Raw genomic sequence first — 18,316 nt, forward strand, 5'->3', positions numbered from 1 at the left:
TTCTAGGATGCCCGGGTGAGACGCCCAGGGAACAGTTCTTCTTTGAAAATCGTATTTGTGGTATGTTTTATTGGGCTTTGGTTGGTTGCCCACGCTGTCAAGAGGGAGTTCAGGGCCCCTCAGCTGGGAGCGTGTCTTGGTCTCTGCTTCCCCTAGTGCCCTGGGCTTGTCCTCTGTCTTTGCACCCCCTCCTCCCCCTCTCTGCTGGCATATGCATGCTGCTTAGGGAGTCAGCATGTGGCCTCTGCTGGCACTTTGCTCTGTCCCCAGGCAGGAGCATGCCTCACAGCCCTGGAGTCTGGGGCTCTTTGTGATTTGGGAGGAGCAGGGACACTATGTTTCTGGAAAACAGCACACATCATCCAAGTTCTGTGCTAGCCCCAGGCTTTTAATCCTTTTAGAAAGCCCCCCAGCTCCTTTCATGTGGCTCCCAGAGCCCGACCTGGGGGAGTTCCTGGCAGCTGAGTCAGAGCTCTTGGTGGAGTTGGCCCTCCCTCTCTGTGGCGGCCATTACCGGCTCTCAAACAGGCTCCTCCCTCCTGCGGTCTTGCCTTAGTGGCTCACTGGCTCCAGCCCTGGGAGTTCCGAGCCCAGGGACCACCTGGAAGCGCTGCCCCAGTAGTCAGTCCCTCCCACCCAGGCTTTCTCCCAGGAGGACCTTTCTGTTGGGAGTTCTGCTACGGAGCCTGTTCTCCTTTTCCTGAACTAAAGGAGCTAGGAATTGTTGATTCTGTTTGTCTTTTAAAGAAGGATTGGGGCCGGGCGCAGTGGCTCAAGCCTGTAATCCCAGCACTTTGGGAGGCCGAGACGGGCGGATCACGAGGTCAGGAGATTGAGACCATCCTGGCTAACACGGTGAAACCCCGTCTCTACTAAAAAAAAAAAAAAAATCCCGTCTCTACTAAAAAATACAAAAAACTAGCTGGGCGAGGTGGCGGGCACCTGTAGTCCCAGCTACTTGGGAGGCTGAGGCAGGAGAATGGTGTAAACCCGGGAGGCGGAGCTTGCAGTGAGCTGAGATCCGGCCACTGCACTCTAGCCCGGGCCACAGAGCGAGACTCCATCTCAAAAAAAAAAAAAAAAAATACAAAAAACTAGCCGGGCGAGGTGGCGGGCGCCTGTAATCCCAGCTACTCGGGAGGCTGAGGCAGGAGAATGGCGTGAACCTGGGAGGCAGAGTTTGCAGTGAGCCAAGATCGCGCCACTGCACTCCAGCCTGGGCAACAGAGCGAGACTCCGGCTCAAAAAAAAAAAAGAAAAAGAAGGATTGGGTGGGAACACAGTAAGCTGAGCAGCCCAGACCCTCAGCAGGAAGACCTTAATCCCTGGCTTCTCTGGTACAGTTTCAGTCTTTCAAATCCTATACAAACCAGGACTTTCGTAAAACCTAGGGTTCGTTCTTTAGAAAGTGGCACCGTAGGAGTGCAACATTTGGCTTTGAGGGCAGAGGAAGCAGAGTTCACATCTGCTGGGAAGCTGATGGCCTGCCCTAAAGAGGCGATCCACCAGCAGGGTGTGGGCAGGAGCCTTGGCCTCTTACCCCACCATCACCCAAGCCAACCGTGCATTTCACTGTGCGAAACTGCACGGCCGGGGATCAGAGAGCAGCCTGTCACATGCCAAGGCAGAGATGCCCTCGCTCTTGCTAGCAGTGCTGAGCAGGCAGTGGAATGTGTGTGGGCATCAGCCATTTCAGCCCCCAGTCGCTTCCAGAGCCAACTTGTCACTTTTCCTCCCTGTGCCATTTTTTGGAAATAGCTTTATTGAGGTGTAATTTACATAGAGTAAGACTTGCCAATTTTAGGGGTGCCATTTGGTGAATGTTGACAGATGCATATAGTCGTGATGCAGAACGCGCCCATCACTCTGAAATGTTCCCTTCTGCCCTAATCCTGTTACAGCTGATTCCCTCCCTCAGCCTCGGGCAAGCCGTGATCTACACTCTCCTCACTATAGCTTTGCCATTTTTTAGAATTTCCTGTAAATCAGGATCTGCCAGCCCTGGCCCTACTGACACTTTGGGCTGGATGATTCTTTGTGGTGGGGCTGTCCTGTGCTTTGTAGGATGTTTAGCAGTGTCCTTGGTCTCTGCCTACTCACTGCATGCCAGAAGCACTCTCCCTCCCCCAGATGTGACAGTGATCAATGTCCCCTTAGGGCAGAATCAGCCACAGTTGAGAAGCAGGGTAGAAAGGGAACTAGGGTTTTGTCTGGCTTCTTTCACTCAGCACGGTGCTTGCGAGGCTCATCCATGTTGGGCATATCCAGAGTTCCTTTTTGTAGCCAAGTACTATTTCACTGTAGGGATACACCACAGTTTGTTTACTCATTCACCTGTGGAGGACAAAAATGGATCTTTAAGCGGCATCGTTTTGATTACTCGCCATTCCTCATTAACGAGTAGCTGGTTTAGTTCCTCTTACTAAAGACGTAATTAGTTGAAGGACAGTGGCTTCCATTCATGATGCAGTGCCTGTCAGCCTCTCTGCCTAAGCTTCTTTTGTCTGCTCTGGTGTCAGGACTCAGGTTGCTTACCAGGTATGGGAAGCATGTCCATGCATGTAGACAGCCCCAGCTTTAAGAGAACAAGCAGGAGAGCAGAGAAGCCAAGCCACAGGCGTCTGCAGCACTCGGCCCCTTGACAGAGCCAAGCATGCACACCCTCTCAGTGCCCTCCAGGGCCTCGCCGATGCCCACGGCTGAGCCTGGAGCAGTGGTGCTGGTGTGGCAGTGGGCGTGGGTTCTCTGTGTTACTCAGGAGCTGGAGATACTCTACTGTCCCCTGGAGCCCCCCAGCTCACTCACTCCCTGCCATCCCATGAGCCCGTCCAACTAGCTACTCCTGCACAGATCCCTCCATGGCAGCTGTGGGTACTCTGGGTGTTTTCTGACTTGGGCACGCACCAGGGCAACTCACGCTGACAGCTGGCTTCTCAAGTCCTAACTGCGGCGGCCTCTGAGAACACCCCCATCATGCCCAGGCAGCAGCCACAGACCCAGCACTGCTTCCAAGAGACTGTGGACACATTGCTCTATGGATGTCCTGGGGACATGGCTTGAGGTGGCCAGCGTGGTGAAACCCCATTTCTACTAAAAATACAAAAAAAAAAAAAAAAAAAAAATTAGCCAGGCATGGTGGCACGTGCCTGTTGTCCCAGCTACTCAGAAGGCTGAGGCAAGAGAACTGCTTGAACCCGGCAGGCGGAGGTTGCAGTGAGCTGAGATCACGCCATTGCACTCCAGTCTGGGCGATAGAGTGAGACTCCGTCTCAAAAGAAATAAAGAAACAGAAATGTGGGGCTGGCGTCTCCCACATGAGATTCATTCCAGGACTCAGGAAGGAGAGGGTCACTGAAGGCTGCTTCCACGCTCTGTGTATACTTGTATCTAGTTTTCCTGAATGTGTCCCTTTATTTGACAGTAACTGCCTAGGAATTATCTTGTTTCAAGCCCCAGGCTCAGGAGGGGCTCCCCTCCTCTTATACTGTACACCATGTGAGCCCCAGAGTGTGACTGGGTTGCTGTGGCAACAGGGTCACACCCTGTTTTTCCAAAAGGTTTTCCTGGCAAATGCCAAAGGGCACTCTTTGTCTCTGTCACATGCACACATACGTACTCTCCAGCCCAGGGAAGAAGTTAACCCTGCTTATTTATGTACCCAGCGCCTGCCAAGGCTCTCCTTGCTTCTATTGCTGCTGCTTGTGAGATAGGACCAGCTCCCTGCAGCTGATTCCACTCTCCACCAGCTTCTGCAACCTCAGGCTTAGCACTTTCACGTATTCCAGGGCTGGGAGGAAGGAGGAAGTTGGAGGAGAGTTGAATTCCAGCCATATCTGAGTGTCAGCTTTGCTTGAGGAGTCAGGAGACCAAAGGAAGGTGCTGGGCAAAGAGAAGCACCTCGTCCCTGGCTCTTGGGCTGCACTGGCATCTGGGATCCACGGGACTTCTGATCAATGTGTCAGCCAGTCTCTGTCCTCTTGCCCTCATCCAAAATGGCAGATTGGTGCTCTGTTCTTGGGGCGCTTCCAGTGAGAATCCACTGACAGCAGTGAAAATCAGCACATGAAGTCATGTTTTTAGGATGGCCCAGGCTCGACCCCTGTCTCAGAGTGTATTTATAGTGTGCACAGGCTTGTCTTGCAGCAGCTGGACTGGCAGAGTCTGGAAGCCTTGTCCCCAGCCCTCCTCGGCACTGTGTTCTTTACAGTAACTTGAAACTCCAGGCAGAGATCAAAGCACCTTATCTACTAAGCAAACATTAACCCAGCCTGGGCAGAGGAGAAGGGGCTGGCCTTGCGAAGCCAGCCCGGGCAGCTCAGCAGTGGGTTAGCAGGCCTGCACACAGTAGGTGCCCAGTAAGTGCTTGCTGAGTGTTATTGGTGGTTTGTTCATTCTTTCTCTTCGTCCTGCCCCACCCTGCCTGCCTGCTCTTTGCTTATTGTATGATCCTTTTCATGAGGGAGTGTTTTGAAGAGCAGACAGAATCTTAACAACAAATAGCACATTGTCCCAGGGAGCCAAAGCAAGACTGCAGTGCCCGGGTGGCCTGAGGCTGCGGGGAAGGGGCTGGAGAGAGCAAGGCCTGGCGACCGTGGCAGATCTCTGAGGAAATTGTCCCCTGGGGGTTGTGGTTCTTCCCACCAGAACGGGTCTTTTGTTCTCAGGAATGAGGTGGGCTAAGAGAGAGTTGATTTGTTTATTTTTAAAAGATCCTCAGCTGATAACGGTAGTAAGTATCATTTATGCACAAGGCCATTTTGTTTACTTTGCGACCCAAAACTTAGGGAACCCTGAATTCTGTTTCTCCTGTAGCCTAGGCAGGTTAGCCGTAGATGCAGACAGGTGGCACCAAGCACCTCTGAGTTTCAAAAGTCTTGCAAGTATTTTAGAGACATATCCAGTGGTGGCTGGAGCTGGTTTAAGAGACGTGCAGTGGTGGCTGCAGCTGGCTCACGTGGTGAGCCTATTGTGTACGTCTCTTCCCAGCCTTGGGTTCAGTGACTTTACCTTGGTAGCTTGAAATTGGCTATGGCAGAAGAATTTACACCACAAGAAATGGCAAATGCCATAGATCATGGTGCCTCCCCCTTTTCTCCATCCCCACACCCAGCTGGTGATTAAACATTTACCAGCACACTGCTGACTCTTCCTTAAAAGTTAACCGTTGTGGGCCAGGCATAGTGGCTCATACCCATAATCCCAGCACTTTAGGAGGCCAAGGCGGGAAGATGGCTTGATCCAACAGTTGAAGACCGGCCTGGGTAACATAACGAGACCCCATCTTTACAAAAACTTTTAAGATTAGGCAGGCATGGTGTCATGCACCTGTAGTCCTAGCTACTTGGGAAGCTGAGATGAGTTTGAGGTTGCAGTGAGCTATCATTGTACCACTACACTCTAGCCTGGGTTACAGACTAAAAGCCCTGTCTCTATTTCATTTTCTGTATTTTATTTTCCTTTTTGAGACAGAGTCTCACTCTGTCACCCAGGCTGGAGTATAGTGGCGCAATCTTGGCTTACTGCAGCCACTACCTTCAGGTTCAAGCAGTTCTCATTCCTCAGCCTCGCGAGTAGCTGGGTTTACAGGTGTGCATCACCCTGCCAGTTGATTTTGTATTTTTAGCAGAGACAGGGTTTCGCCATGTTGGCCAGGCTGGTCTAGAACACCTGACCTCAAATGATCTGCCCACCTCAGCTTCCCAAAATGTTGGGAGTATAGGTGCGAGCCACCACACCCAGCTGACCCCGTCTCTTTAAAAAAAAAAAAAAAAAAAGGGAAAAGTTAATTACTATATACATTTATACCCTCTGTCTGAACTTTTCTTCTCCCAAGCTGGTACATGGCCCACCCCTTCTGGTCATTCACTCTCAGCTGAGATGACACCTCACAGAGGCCACATCTGAACACTCAGTTGTACTGTTTTCATAGTGTTTATCCCTACCTGATAACATTTTATGTGCTTATGTTTTTTTGTCCATGTCTGTCCCTTGTTCTGATCCCCACCTACAGAATTTTTCCTTCTTCTCTCAATAGCCTCCTTTTCTGAAAGAGTTCGGAACATGTCGCCTGATGAAATCAAGATCCCGCCAGAACCCCCTGGCAGATGTTCAAATCACTTACAAGTAAGCATGAGGCTTGGCTACTGAGGTCGGATAGATTAGATAGCCTGGGTTATGTATTTGGTTTGATCTTAACCTTAAGAGACCATGGCAGGGAAAGGGACCGAGGTTTCTATAAAAGAAACTGACAGGTGGGAAGGATCCTGCAGCCCTCTTTACCTCCTATTAGCCTCATCTCAGGAGTTGGCTCCTACACCCACCACCATGTCCCCTGGTGCTGCTCCAGCAGGGCGGCCCTTGCTTGCCCTCAGTGAGGTCCTAAGCAGAGACAGAGAAAAGAACATAACCTTTTCTCTGCAGCCCTACTGGGCCAATGGGAGCTTCTGAGAAAGAGCTTTGCTAAGAAACTGAGGAACCCTCAGAATGTAAAATAAATTACAGAAATGAAAAAATCACAAGCATTTATATATATACATTTTTCTACGCTAATCTATTTCTAAAATGCTGATTCAGTAGCTTCTTGCTTGACAGAATGTGCAGCACTGACAGGAGGTTTTCAAATCCCAAGGAGTCGAAGCTTTTGTGCAGTTACACTCACAGGGGGACATCTGGGGTTCAGCCCGTGGCTCTCCTTGTCCCTCTGTGGGTTCCCTTGTGATGAACAATAGAACAGGCACCCAGGGCTGCACAATCATGGCTCCTGGGCCACCTGCTTCACCTTTGATCCTGGAGCTTCCACTGGGGGCCTCTGGCTGCACAGCAAGCCTGTGACACCACCCTAACGGATGGATGACTAATGGGACCTGAGGCTAAGGAATGCAGCAAGCTGGGGGAGGGCCAGAGTCAGAACTGGGGGTGCAGGGCAGATTATCTTCCCTTCCCGGAAGTCTCCTCCCATTGCTGAGTCGTCTCCCAACCACCGCCCTCCAGAATCACGTCACCCTCCATGCCAGACAACCAGACAGCAAGCTCCAGCCTGTAAGGACAACTCCAGCAACCCACCAGGCCGAGACAGCTGGCGCACTGCCTGCAGTGCCGAATGTGCCTCCTCTTTAGACCCTCCTGATGGTGGAAACCATGGCATTTGAGCAAACATTTTAGTTCATCTGGGGTGGTAGAACTGATCTTACGGCCCAGGAGATGCAGCCAAGTCATCTGTATGACATGGGTTCTCCTCAAGTTGCTGAGCCTTCTATATATGGCTCCCTCCATGACCCTGGAGGAGATAGCTTGGAGGACAGAAGTTCTTCAGTCTCAGCGATTATATCACAGACCTCCCTCTGCGGTTCAGCTCTTGCTCTGGCCAGTCTCGGTAGAAAGATTTGGCCTCCAATAAGGGGAGTGGATCACCCCTCCTGACATGTCCTAAACGCTGTCACCTGGGCCCTCCAGACCTGCCCGCCCGCTTTGCTGGCACAGTGCCTCAGGTGTTTCCCTTCTGGAGAATCTCTGTTTAAGCCCCACTGCAGGGGGAGGCTGCAGGTAGATCTTGCCCTGGACCAGTGCCCGCCTTCCTGGCTGAGACTGCTCTTTCCAGAGGTGGCTCTGGTGTCTTGGCCCTCTTCATTGGCACTGGGCCATGCTGATGCCATCTACTTTGGGCATCATGTCCATGGGCTAGGGAGGACCCCCTTCCTGAGGACGCCTGTGGCACTGGCCGCAGTAGGTCAGCCTGCATCCCCCGTGGGGGTTCTCCACTCTCCCACTGAGAGCCAGGCATGACCTGTGGGGAATTTGGGTGAGAGAGAAGCACTTAACCCTTGATACCCTCGATAAGCCAGCGCGGACCAGCCACCTGTGCGCCTCCCCGTAAAAGACACATTCTAAATAGCTTGCAAGACCGAATCCAAACAACTACTCCTGCCTCCCATCAAAAGGCCATAGCCCTTCCGAAGTCTCCTGTGGTTCACAGTTCTGCTGAGGACTTGACCTCATGTTAAAATTTAAAACCAGGATTCATTCCCTGCATATCAACACCAGTACCCTACACCCTGCTTCGGATGATTCTGGAACTGATTAACCAGTTGGGGCTTTGTTCATTATTTTCTCCGTGGCTCCTCTGCTGTGATCTTTTCACTGCTCACTATACTGTCATCCAGAGAGCGTCAGGAAACCTCAGCAGTGAAAGCAGCCTGGTCTTGGTTTATGTTACTTGTGTGCAATTCTGGGCAAAAGGTAGGGTGGAAAAAGAGAATAGGTTAATTTTTTGTTTCGTTTTGTGTTTTTGAGAGAGTCTCACTCTGTTACCAGGCTGGAGTGCAGTGGCGCGATCTCAGCTCACTGCAATGTCCACCTCCCAGGTTCAAGCGATCCTCCTGCCTCAGCCTCCCAAGTAGCTGGGATTACAGGCACCCACCACACCCAGCTAATGTTGTTTGTGTTTTTAGTAGAGATGGGGTTTCATGTTGGCCAGGATGGTCTCAATCTCTAGACCTTGTGATCCACCCACCTCAGCCTCCCAAAGTGCTGGGATTACAGGTGTGAGCCACTGCGCCCAGCTGAGAATAGGTTAAATTCTCCGCCTTCTGGGTTCATGCCATTCTCCCGCCTCAGCCTCCCAAGTAGCTGGGACTACAGGTGCCTGCCACCATGCCCGGCTAATTTTCTGTGTTTTTAGTAGAGATGGGGTTTCACCGTGTTAGCCAGGATGTTCTCGATCTCCTGACCTCGTGACCCACCCACCTTGGCCTCTCAAAGTGCTGGGATTACGGGCATGAGCCACCGCGCCCGGCCAAGAATAGGTTAAATTTTAACATGAGGTCAAGTTGGGCTTTGCGTGGCTCTGGAGCCTCACGTTCATGCTGCACACGTAGCTGGTGACCAGGGGCTGGGATCGTGGAGGGGTGGGCTTCTGTCATATACCCCTCTGCTCCTCTTCCATAGGACAAGATCCAGAAGCTTTATGAACGAAAAATAAAGGAAGGAATGGATATGAACTACATTATCCAAAGAAAGAAAGAATTTCGGAACCCCAGGTAAGTTTCCCTTGAGCCTGCAGAGTTTATTGAGTTATTAATGTTGGATTAAGGACGTCCCCAAGGAGGTGGTGAGGAAAAGCCCTGAGCCCAAACCATCACCCAGACTTGTCATTACACTGAGTGCCTGCTGGACACGGCAGACTATGCTAACCCAGCCAGAGGCTTGCCATTTAAGATCCTGACAAAACACAAAGCAATCCATACCGAGACCTAGACGGGGATGAGGGAGACCTGACTGAGTTCTCGTCCCTGCTCTGAGCCTAAAGCACATGACCTCTCAAGACCCCTGTCCTCATGGAAGGAATTGGACTAGACAATTACTATAGGTTCATCTTCCAACTCTAAAAAGCTGATTTTTGCATATAGGTGAGAGGTCTTAGGACCAGAGCTATGTCTGGTCTTACTCCATTTAATGCTCAAGCTAGTGACTTACGGGGGAAAGAGCATGGCCCTTGTGTGGGCCTGAGTGTGGTGAGCCCAACCCAGCCATGCAGACTGAAGGTCAGTGGGACAAAACTCAGCCATCACCTTGACCCCATGCTCCTCCTGGCCCTTAGTTAACAGGTCCATCTCCCTGCGAGGGTGTAGGGCCATCAGGAAACTTGCTTAGAGCAGCTGAGCTGGATTTAAAGGTTTTGAAGGTTTTGTGTCAGCCCCAGGAGCTGGATGGTTCAGGCCCCAGGCAGGGACGTGGACTTGTGCCTGCTCAACGCCTGTGCTGTTTTTTCAGCATCTACGAGAAGCTGATCCAGTTCTGTGCCATTGACGAGCTTGGCACCAACTACCCTAAGGTACGTCTGGCACACGGAGCTGGAGACACCTGGGACACCCGGGGTCCTGTGCTTGTTCCATGGGGTTTGACCTGCAGCCACAGAAGGGTCCATGTAGTGGCACCGCTAGTTGAAAGCACAGTCCCCATGTCTTGTGTTTGAGTCCCTATTGTTCTGAAATAGTCCAATAAAGAGATTCCAGTGGCCGACCTGGTGTCTGGCCCTTGACTGGTGGGGACATGTGTGGACCTGCTGCTCCTGGGGGTCACTGGATGGGGGCTTCGTGCTCCCGTGTTCTTCAGCACTTGCCAGCTGCCCCTTGGCTAGAGACCAGGGATGACAGCCGAGCCCCAGGTAAGGGGACCCCAAACCAGGAAGCTCTGTGGAAAGACTCAGGCAAGGAACTTGGGTTTCTGAGTCATTTGTCATCTGACGATTCCTACTAACTGCAACTTTCGCCTTTTCCTTTGCAGGATATGTTTGATCCCCATGGCTGGTCTGAGGACTCCTACTATGAGGCATTAGGTAGCCTTTCATCCCTCCTCCCATATACCTCGTCCGCCCACCCAACTATCCCTTTATCCAGTCAGTTGGTTATCCAGGCAACACGTATTTCAGGGTCTCCTTTACGTCAGGCCATGTTCAAGGGGTTGGGTACAGGCCTGAATGAGACAGACCCACCCCTGCCTTAAGAGGCTTATGCCACAGCAAAGAAGATGCCAGTAATGCATCACGCCAGTAGTGCCAGCATCGATGAAGTGTTGGTGATGACAGAGTTGCTGGGTACAGGGGAGCTTTGGCAAGCAGGGTCATCTAATCTGGCCAAAGGGATGGGAAGGTCTCACTGACAAAACTGTGTTCCAGCTGAGGTTTGAAGAGGCAGAGGGGCCAGGCAGGTGCAGGCAGAATGTTCCGAGGCCAGTGAGAGGGTGGCTTATTCTTAAGGTACCAGTTTGGGAGAACTGGGAGGAATGTCAGAGGGCCCAAACCCCTAGACCATAGGTCTTGAGCCTGTAGCCCATGGCCCAGATCTTGGCCTATAGAGGTGCTTTGTTTGGCCTTCATGAATGTTACTGTCTTTTATTTTGAATTCATTGCCAACATTTTACATAATAATCTCTGATTCCAGCTTCTCTCAGTCAGTAGCAAGGTAGTCCCCATTGGGCCTGTATTTCCGTGTGCGGCAGTCCACAGGAGCTCAGGAGTAGCTGACCCTTCCAGACAGACACGGGGCATGCAGCCCTCCAGTCTGGAGCTGAAGGCCCCTGCCCTACGCCAAGCAAGGGCTGGCTTCATTTTGCCTAGCACGAAGAACACTGAGCCCATGAAGACCTTTAGCCCACTGAAAAGAACGCAGGGATCAGAGTCGGCTCGCTCAGCCCGGAGCTGCTCAGGGGCCGCCTTTGTAACAGCTTCTCTTGTCTTCATAGCCAAGGCCCAGAAGATTGAGATGGACAAATTGGAAAAGGCCAAAAAGGAGCGAACAAAAGTAAGTGATGGTAGACCTCCTAGATGGAAAAGGCAGACGTGAAGTGCATGGGTCCTGCTGGCTGAGCCCAGAGGTTGTCCAGGCTGCCCCCCGCCCTGGCCCCATGTCAGTGCACAGGCCCTGCTCTGGGTTTGCGGTGCTCGCCTGCTGCCTTGCCCTTGGAGTCTTGCTTGCTGCGTTGTGACCCCCTTCCTCCCCTCAATTGCAGAACTTTGGGAGGCTTTGTCTATTTTGGGTCGTGGGTGCCCTCTGTGGCCTGAAGGGAGAGAAGTAATTCCCTAAGAGAGTGCCGGGCCCAGCTTGCTCTGCTCAGTGAGTTTCTTGGCCTCCAGAGCTGCCCTCGGTGGCCCGCCTGGGTGCTACGTATTAGGTCCCATGTTAGGGCCCTGAGCGCCACTTGTTCCCCAGCAGTGTGGTCTGGGTTCTTCAGGGAGCATCAGTTTGGCTGTGAGACCAAAGTGTTATCTCTGGGCCTTGTTCCCTTTGTGACCAGTCTCAGAGCCAGGCATCAGGACACCAGCTCCTCCCACGTCTGGCTCGGCCTGACCATCCTCAAGCAGCTGCGGCCTCCAGACTGCTTCCCTCACCCCAGGCAGAGGGGCTGTGGGGCCTGGGCATGCTGGTGGCCCTCTGGAGTCACTGGCTGCTGGGCCAGGAACGTGGGAGCTGGTGCAAGGGGATAATCGGGGTTTCTCATTCTTAACCCTTGATTGAATCTCCCTTCTCTCTCTTTCCCTCTCCCTTCCAAACCCCAGGCTTGTTGCAGGGACGTGTCTGCAGCGCCTGGGGACCGGAGCTGTCCTTCCCCTGTGCGGGCGGGCGCCGCCTCCTCCTGGGTGTGAGGAGGAGGGGCCTGGCCAAACGGTTCTGGGCATGTGAGGTGGGGCGGTGGGCCGGGGGTGCCGGGCATGTGCAGAGACCTGGTGATGCCGGGAGGGATCCAGTACTGTTTGGAAAGTTCTTTTAAGAGCGAAAAGCCCCTTTGGGTTCTTCTTAGACACCTCGCCCTCCCCCAGATGGTCAGAGCAGAGTTCATTTCCAATGCCTCTTTTGTGTAGTGCCAAGCTCCTGTCCCCCAGGAGCTGACGGATGGCAAAAGGCTATGGACACCCAGCTTTGCCCAGCCTTATTCTCTTCCCTCTCCCTCTCCAGATTGAGTTTGTGACGGGCACCAAGAAAGGCACCACGACCAACGCCACAGCCACCACCACTACCACCGCCAGCACAGCTGTTGCAGGTAGATTGCAGAGCTGCCCTGCCTCCCTGCCTCCTGCCACACACACGGAGCCAGTGTCTCCCTGGCTAGTTTGGGCAACAGACAACACATGGATCTAGGCCTAGGCTCAGCCTTGCTCTTTTCTTTTTTTTTTTTTTTTTTTTTTTGAGACGGAGTCTCGCTCTGTCGCACAGGCTGGAGTGCAGTGGCCGGATCTCAGCTCACTGCAAGCCCCGCCTCCTGGGTTTACGCCATTCTCCTGCCTCAGCCTCCCGAGTAGCTGGGACTACAGGTGCCCGCCACCTCGCCCGGCTAGTTTTTTGTATTTTTTAGTAGAGACGGGGTTTCAATGTGTTAGCCAGGATGGTCTCGATCTCCTGACCTCCTGATCCGCCCGTCTCGGCCTCCCAAAGTGCTGGGATTACAGGCTTGAGCCACCGCGCCCGGCCCAGCCTTGCTCTTTTCTAAGCAGGGACTTTGAGAACCAGCTTTGGAGTCTTGGGGGGGAGCCCCTTCGGTTTCTGCTCCCTAGGCCCCTGCTGGCCTGCAGGGGAAGGGAAAGAGAGCACTGCTCATTAGTGGATCGTGATCCTGACTTCTGCTTTATCTCCAGATGCTCAGAAGAGAAAGAGCAAGTGGGACTCGGCTATCCCAGTGACGACGATAGCCCAGCCCACCATCCTCACCACTACAGCCACCCTGCCAGCTGTCGTCACGGTCACCACCAGCGCCAGCGGCTCCAAGACCACCGTCATCTCTGCTGTGGGCACCATTGTGAAGAAGGCCAAGCAGTGACCTGAGGGGCCACCCTAGGACTCGAAAGGACTGTGCAGCCCAGTGACCAAAGGACTGTACTGCCCAGTGGGAGGCGCCACTTTGTATATTTCAGGATTGGGACCTGCTCCCCTGATGCCACCTGAGAGGAGCTTCTATGTGGCATTCCAGACAGAAGGACAGGCAGCACAGGAGCCAGTTGCTGTGGACAGGGTCTGTCCACGCACCACCTGGGGTCTGCCGCCCATTAAAAGTGCCGTTTTCTTACCTCTTGGCATCTCAGATGCACTGGCCTCTCCTGCATTCTGTTTGCAGGCAAATGCTTCAGCTCACACGTCCCCCCATCTTGGTTGGGACTACTGCCTCAGGGTTGACGATAGGGTGATGGAGGCCTGGGACGCCGTTCAGAGGGGTGGCCCAAGAAGTCACCGTTGTTACCTGTGTACGCCTCTGGACATGGACAGGCGGGACCCCCCAAGCTCCACGTTCGCTCCATGTGCCGCCTTGATCCCAAAACCCAGCCAGTTCTTGGGTGATGGTGGAGCTGTGCTCCCTTGGGTGCATTTGAGCACTCCCCAGTCCAGATCACTTCTTGGACACACCCAGACTTTTGAAGTCAAGCCAGTTTCCAGAAGGGCTGGGGTGAGATCCTGACCTGTGCAGGGAGTAGGGAGGCGTCAGCGCCTGGCCAGGGCTGCCCCAGTCCCTCGGTGCCCCGTGAACGCAGCCAGCCAGGAGCTGAGCAGCGGGGGGAGATGAATCACCTCCTGCCCTGGCCAGGCGGCAGCTCATTGTTTACGGGCAAGCCCTGCTCCTGGGAGGGCTCCTGCCACCCCACCCTTCCTGTGTGTGTTATCTCTGCCCCACAGCAGCCCCTGGGCAGCGCCAGTGGCCACTGGGCTCCCCCCGGGGCTGAAACGGGTTTCCCAGACCAGGAGTCCAGAGGAGACTGTTTACCCTTCGTGACCTTTGGCGACTCTCCACTGGAGCGGAAGAGCTGTGTGTCAAAAGAAGGAAGCCGGGCTGTGAAGGGCCGTGTTGCTTTCAGTCGGTGGGCAGAGGTTTAGAAAGGTGGTTCTGAAATTGCACCTGGTACTCTTGTGGACCTGAGGAATATAAGGAACTCTGTGCATGAGGTTTCAAAAATAAAAAATTGAGTCCACTCCCCCCATACACACACTCGGCCACTTCAGCAGGTCAGGTCTCAGCCCTTCCTTGATGGGGCTTTGAAGCTCTGGGGAGCAGAGCCGCTCCCCACTCATGCCCCAGAGGAGCTCTGAAAAGGCTTCCTGTGGCCTCCGACAGGGGCCCCTCATTAGCCAAGGACGCTGTGGGTGTTTTGTGGGAGGCACCGTGGCGCTGCGGAAAGGGCAGTAGACGTGGAGCCGGCACCTCTGGCCAGATTCCGTTTAAAACCAGTTGAGTGGTCTCAAACCCTTACCTCTGTAAGCCTGTTTCTTGTCTGAAATCACGGTCATAAAGCGTCGTAAGTTGGTTGGGAGGAACCAGTGGTGACTTATGCAAAAGCTTTATAAACTGTAAAGTTCCTGCCAGTGTTTGTTGTTGGCTAAATCCAATTTTTTTTGTTGTAGACCGAGGAGAGAAGCAAACTGGCCTGTCCCCCGTCTCATGCTCTGTCAGGGAGGATGGGGTTTGGCAGGTCTTTCCCCTACCCGCTTTCCTCTGGGCAGCCCCGGCCCTGCCATTTATCTGTTCAGTTAAAGCAGTAATGACTGTCTCTCGCGGGGCCCCAGAGGTGGGGGGCCTGGAGAGTGAACACAGGCTGAGAGTTGGGCAGCCGCAGGCCAAAACTGCTGCCCCACTTAGCCTCGTGAGTTGGGTCAAGGTTTCTAATCCTTCTGGACTTTCATTTCCTCTTCTCTAAAATGGTGCTTGCCCACCTTAGTCCCATCAGGGATGGCCCAGAGGTGTGTGAACAGTTCCTGCTGTGGGTGGATGGCCCAGGCACTAGGGGCCAAAGTTGTTTTTGACCAGTGTGTGTCTGCTCACCAGAGAACAGTGTCCAAACTGAACTCTGTCCATGGCTCCTACTGTCCCCCACTCGCACACCCGCTACCTCTCCCTAGGGCTCTGATCTTGGGTGGGCCTCGGGATTCATTTAGCTCCGCACCTTGCACATGTAATACCCCAAGATGTGTCTCAGCTTTTTATAATCCCCTCCTGACTGCTGGACAGTGGGGTGCTCCATTCTCAGTGCTTGCAACACCCCCTTGCTTTTAGGATCACACTTCACTGCCTTGTAGCCTCTGCCCACAAATGGGGATGAGACAGCTCATGTCTCCTAGTTCTTGCAAGCAGAAACAAAGCAGGCATAAATAACAGTGTGCCCCAGTGCCTGGCATGAGATAAGCACGCGGGTGATTCGGGGGATGGAGGGATGAGAGGAGAGGTGAGTTTGCTTATCTTCCGAAGGGGTGGTCTCTGCTCCTATGGTCACTGAAATGAAAGTTTCCAGCTCCCAACCCTGTGCTCACAGCATCACTCAAGCCGCCTAGGGCTGGATTCTGAGCGGCTGCTGTCACTTGGCACTGCCTTGACAATTACCGAGTTTCGGTGATAGGTACAGGAGGGTTCAGTGTTTTTAATTTTGTATCTATTTGGAAATCTCTATAATAAAGTATTTTTTAAGGGCTGCTGAGCCTGGCGTGGTGGCTCACGCCTGGAATCCCAACACTGGGAGGCTGAGGTGGGTGGATCACCTGAGGTCAGGAGTTCAAGACCAGCCTGGCCAACATGGCGAAACCCCATCTCTACTAAAAATACAAAAATTAGGCTGGGTGCGGTGGCTCACACCTGCAATCACAGCATTTGGGAGGCCGAAACGGGCAGATCACGAGGTGGGGAAATCAAGACCATCCTGGCTAACATGGTGAAACCCTGTCTCTGCTAAAAATACAAAAAAAAATTAGCTGAGGCATGGTGGTGGGCGCCTGTAGTCCCAGCTACTCAGGAGGCTGAGGCAGGAGAATGGTGTGAACCCGGGAGGCGGAGCTTGCAGTGAGCCGAGATCTTGCCACTGCACTCCAGCCTGGGCAACAGCTCCTATCTGTCCGTTGCAAGGAGCTAGGACCTCCTGCTTTGTGTATGGTGAGTTAAAAAAAAAAAGACCTGAAAGCAGTGACACCCTGGTAGCATCCAGCACACAGTACTCACATCGTGGTCTCTAATACCATTCCCTGCTGAAAGGAACCACGCCGGGGCCCCTTGGAGAAACAGCGGATCCTGAAATCTAAGTAGGACTAAGGCGGTTCTGGAAAGCAGGGAAGACACGGAAGTCAGATAGAAAGGTCAAAGAAGCTAGGGTGAAGGGATCTCCTACTGGCCAAATTTGGTTGCATTTGAACATGAAGGAAGAATGATTACAATGAGTTGTGTGTTTTGGGGGGTTTTTTTTGAGACAGCATCTCACTCTGTTGTCCAGGCTGGAGTGCAGTGGCACGATCCCGGTTCACTGCAACCTCTGCCTCCCGGGTTCAAGCGATTCTCCTGCTTCAGCCTCCCGAGTAGCTGGGATTACAGGTGCCCACCACCACGCCCAGCTAACTTTTGTATTTTTAGTAGAAACGGGGTTTCACCATGTTGGCCAGGCTGGTCTCAAACTCCTGACCTCAGGTGATCCACCCTCCTCGGCTTCCCAAAGTGCTGGGATTACAGGCATGAGCCACTGCGCCTGGCCTACAATGAATTGCAAACTATTGAGCAAATAAAAATCCTTTCATTCATAGTGATAATTTGGGGAAAAAAAATGTATTTGCCACCATTAGACTTGAATATATCTACTCCTTATTCTGAAATTGATAATTAGCTGAGAAGAATTAACCATTGTGCACCGTAGATGGGATTTTGAAGTGGTGCAACTGCTGTGGAAGCAGGATGGCAGTTCTTCAAAAGTTTATTTTTTTTTTTAAGACAGTCTCACTCTGTTGCCCAGGCTGGAGTGCAGTGGTGCCATCTTGGCTCACTGCAACCTACTTCTAGGCTCAAGCAATCCTCCTACCTCATCCCCCAAAGTACCTGGGACTATATCCATTGGAGTAGACTATATCAATGTCCATTGACAGATGAGTGGATAAACAAATAATGATATATACATACAATATACATACACGCATATGTAAATATTCAGCCTTAAAAAGGAAGGAAATCATGTCACATTCAACACATGCGTGAACCTCAGGGACATTATGCTAAGTGCAATAAACCAGTCACAATAAGAAATACTGTACAATTCCATTTATATGAGACATCCAGAGTAGACAAATTCATAGAGACAGGAAGTAAAATGGTGGTTGCTGGGAACTGGGGATGCAGAAGGGTGAAATGGAGAGCTGCTTAATGGGAACAAGATTTTAGTTTTGCAAAATGAAAAGTTCTGGCGATCTGTTACACAACAATAAATATATTGAACTGTACACTTAAAAAATGGTAAAAATGGTGAACTTTAACGTGTTTTTACCATCTTTTTATTTTTTATTTATTTTATTTCTTTATTTTGAGATGGAGTCTTGCTCTGTCACCCAGGCTGGAGTGCAGTGGCATGATCTCCACTTACTGCAAGCTCCGCCTCCTGGGTTCTCGCCATTCTCCTGCCTCAGCCTCCCGAGTAACTGGGACTACAGGCACCCGCCACCATGCCTGGCTAATTTTTTAAATATTTTTTTGTAGAGACAGAATTTCACCGTGTTAACCAGGATGGTCTCGATCTTCTAACCTCGTGATCCGCCTGCCTCAGCCTCCCTAAGTGCTGGGATTATAGGCGGGAGCCACCGCGCCCAGCCTATCTTTTTTTTTTTTTTTTTTTGAGACGGAGTCTCGCTCTGTCGCCCAGGCTGGAGTGCAGTGACCGGATCTCAGCTCACTGCAAGCTCCGCCTCCCGGGTTTACGCCATTCTCCTGCCTCAGCCTCCCGAGTAGCTGGGACTACAGGCGCCCGCCACCTCGCCCGGCTAGTTTTTTGTATTTTTTAGTAGAGACGGGGTTTCACCGGGTTAGCCAGGATGGTCTCGAT

The 18,316-nt window shown here is 52.4% G+C and overlaps 1 protein-coding gene across 3 annotated transcripts in view; it reads left to right on the forward strand.

Moving 5' to 3' along the window:
• The window catches only part of SAP30BP (SAP30 binding protein), a 42,771-nt gene extending 27,941 nt beyond the window's left edge, over positions 1-14,830 (forward strand). For all 3 annotated transcript variants that reach the window (XM_025360878.1, XM_025360879.1, XM_025360880.1), the window contains 7 exons: positions 6,035-6,123; positions 8,944-9,035; positions 9,769-9,829; positions 10,282-10,333; positions 11,239-11,297; positions 12,450-12,534; positions 13,127-14,830. In XM_025360878.1, the coding sequence (XP_025216663.1) occupies positions 6,035-6,123; positions 8,944-9,035; positions 9,769-9,829; positions 10,282-10,333; positions 11,239-11,297; positions 12,450-12,534; positions 13,127-13,308 (620 nt within the window). In that variant the 3' untranslated portion in view covers positions 13,309-14,830. The remainder of the gene's footprint in view (positions 1-6,034; positions 6,124-8,943; positions 9,036-9,768; positions 9,830-10,281; positions 10,334-11,238; positions 11,298-12,449; positions 12,535-13,126) is intronic.
• Positions 14,831-18,316: the final 3,486 nt, after the last annotated feature.

This window comes from Theropithecus gelada, chromosome 16 (genome assembly GCF_003255815.1).
Source record: "Theropithecus gelada isolate Dixy chromosome 16, Tgel_1.0, whole genome shotgun sequence".
NCBI classification, from domain to species: domain Eukaryota; kingdom Metazoa; phylum Chordata; class Mammalia; order Primates; family Cercopithecidae; genus Theropithecus; species Theropithecus gelada.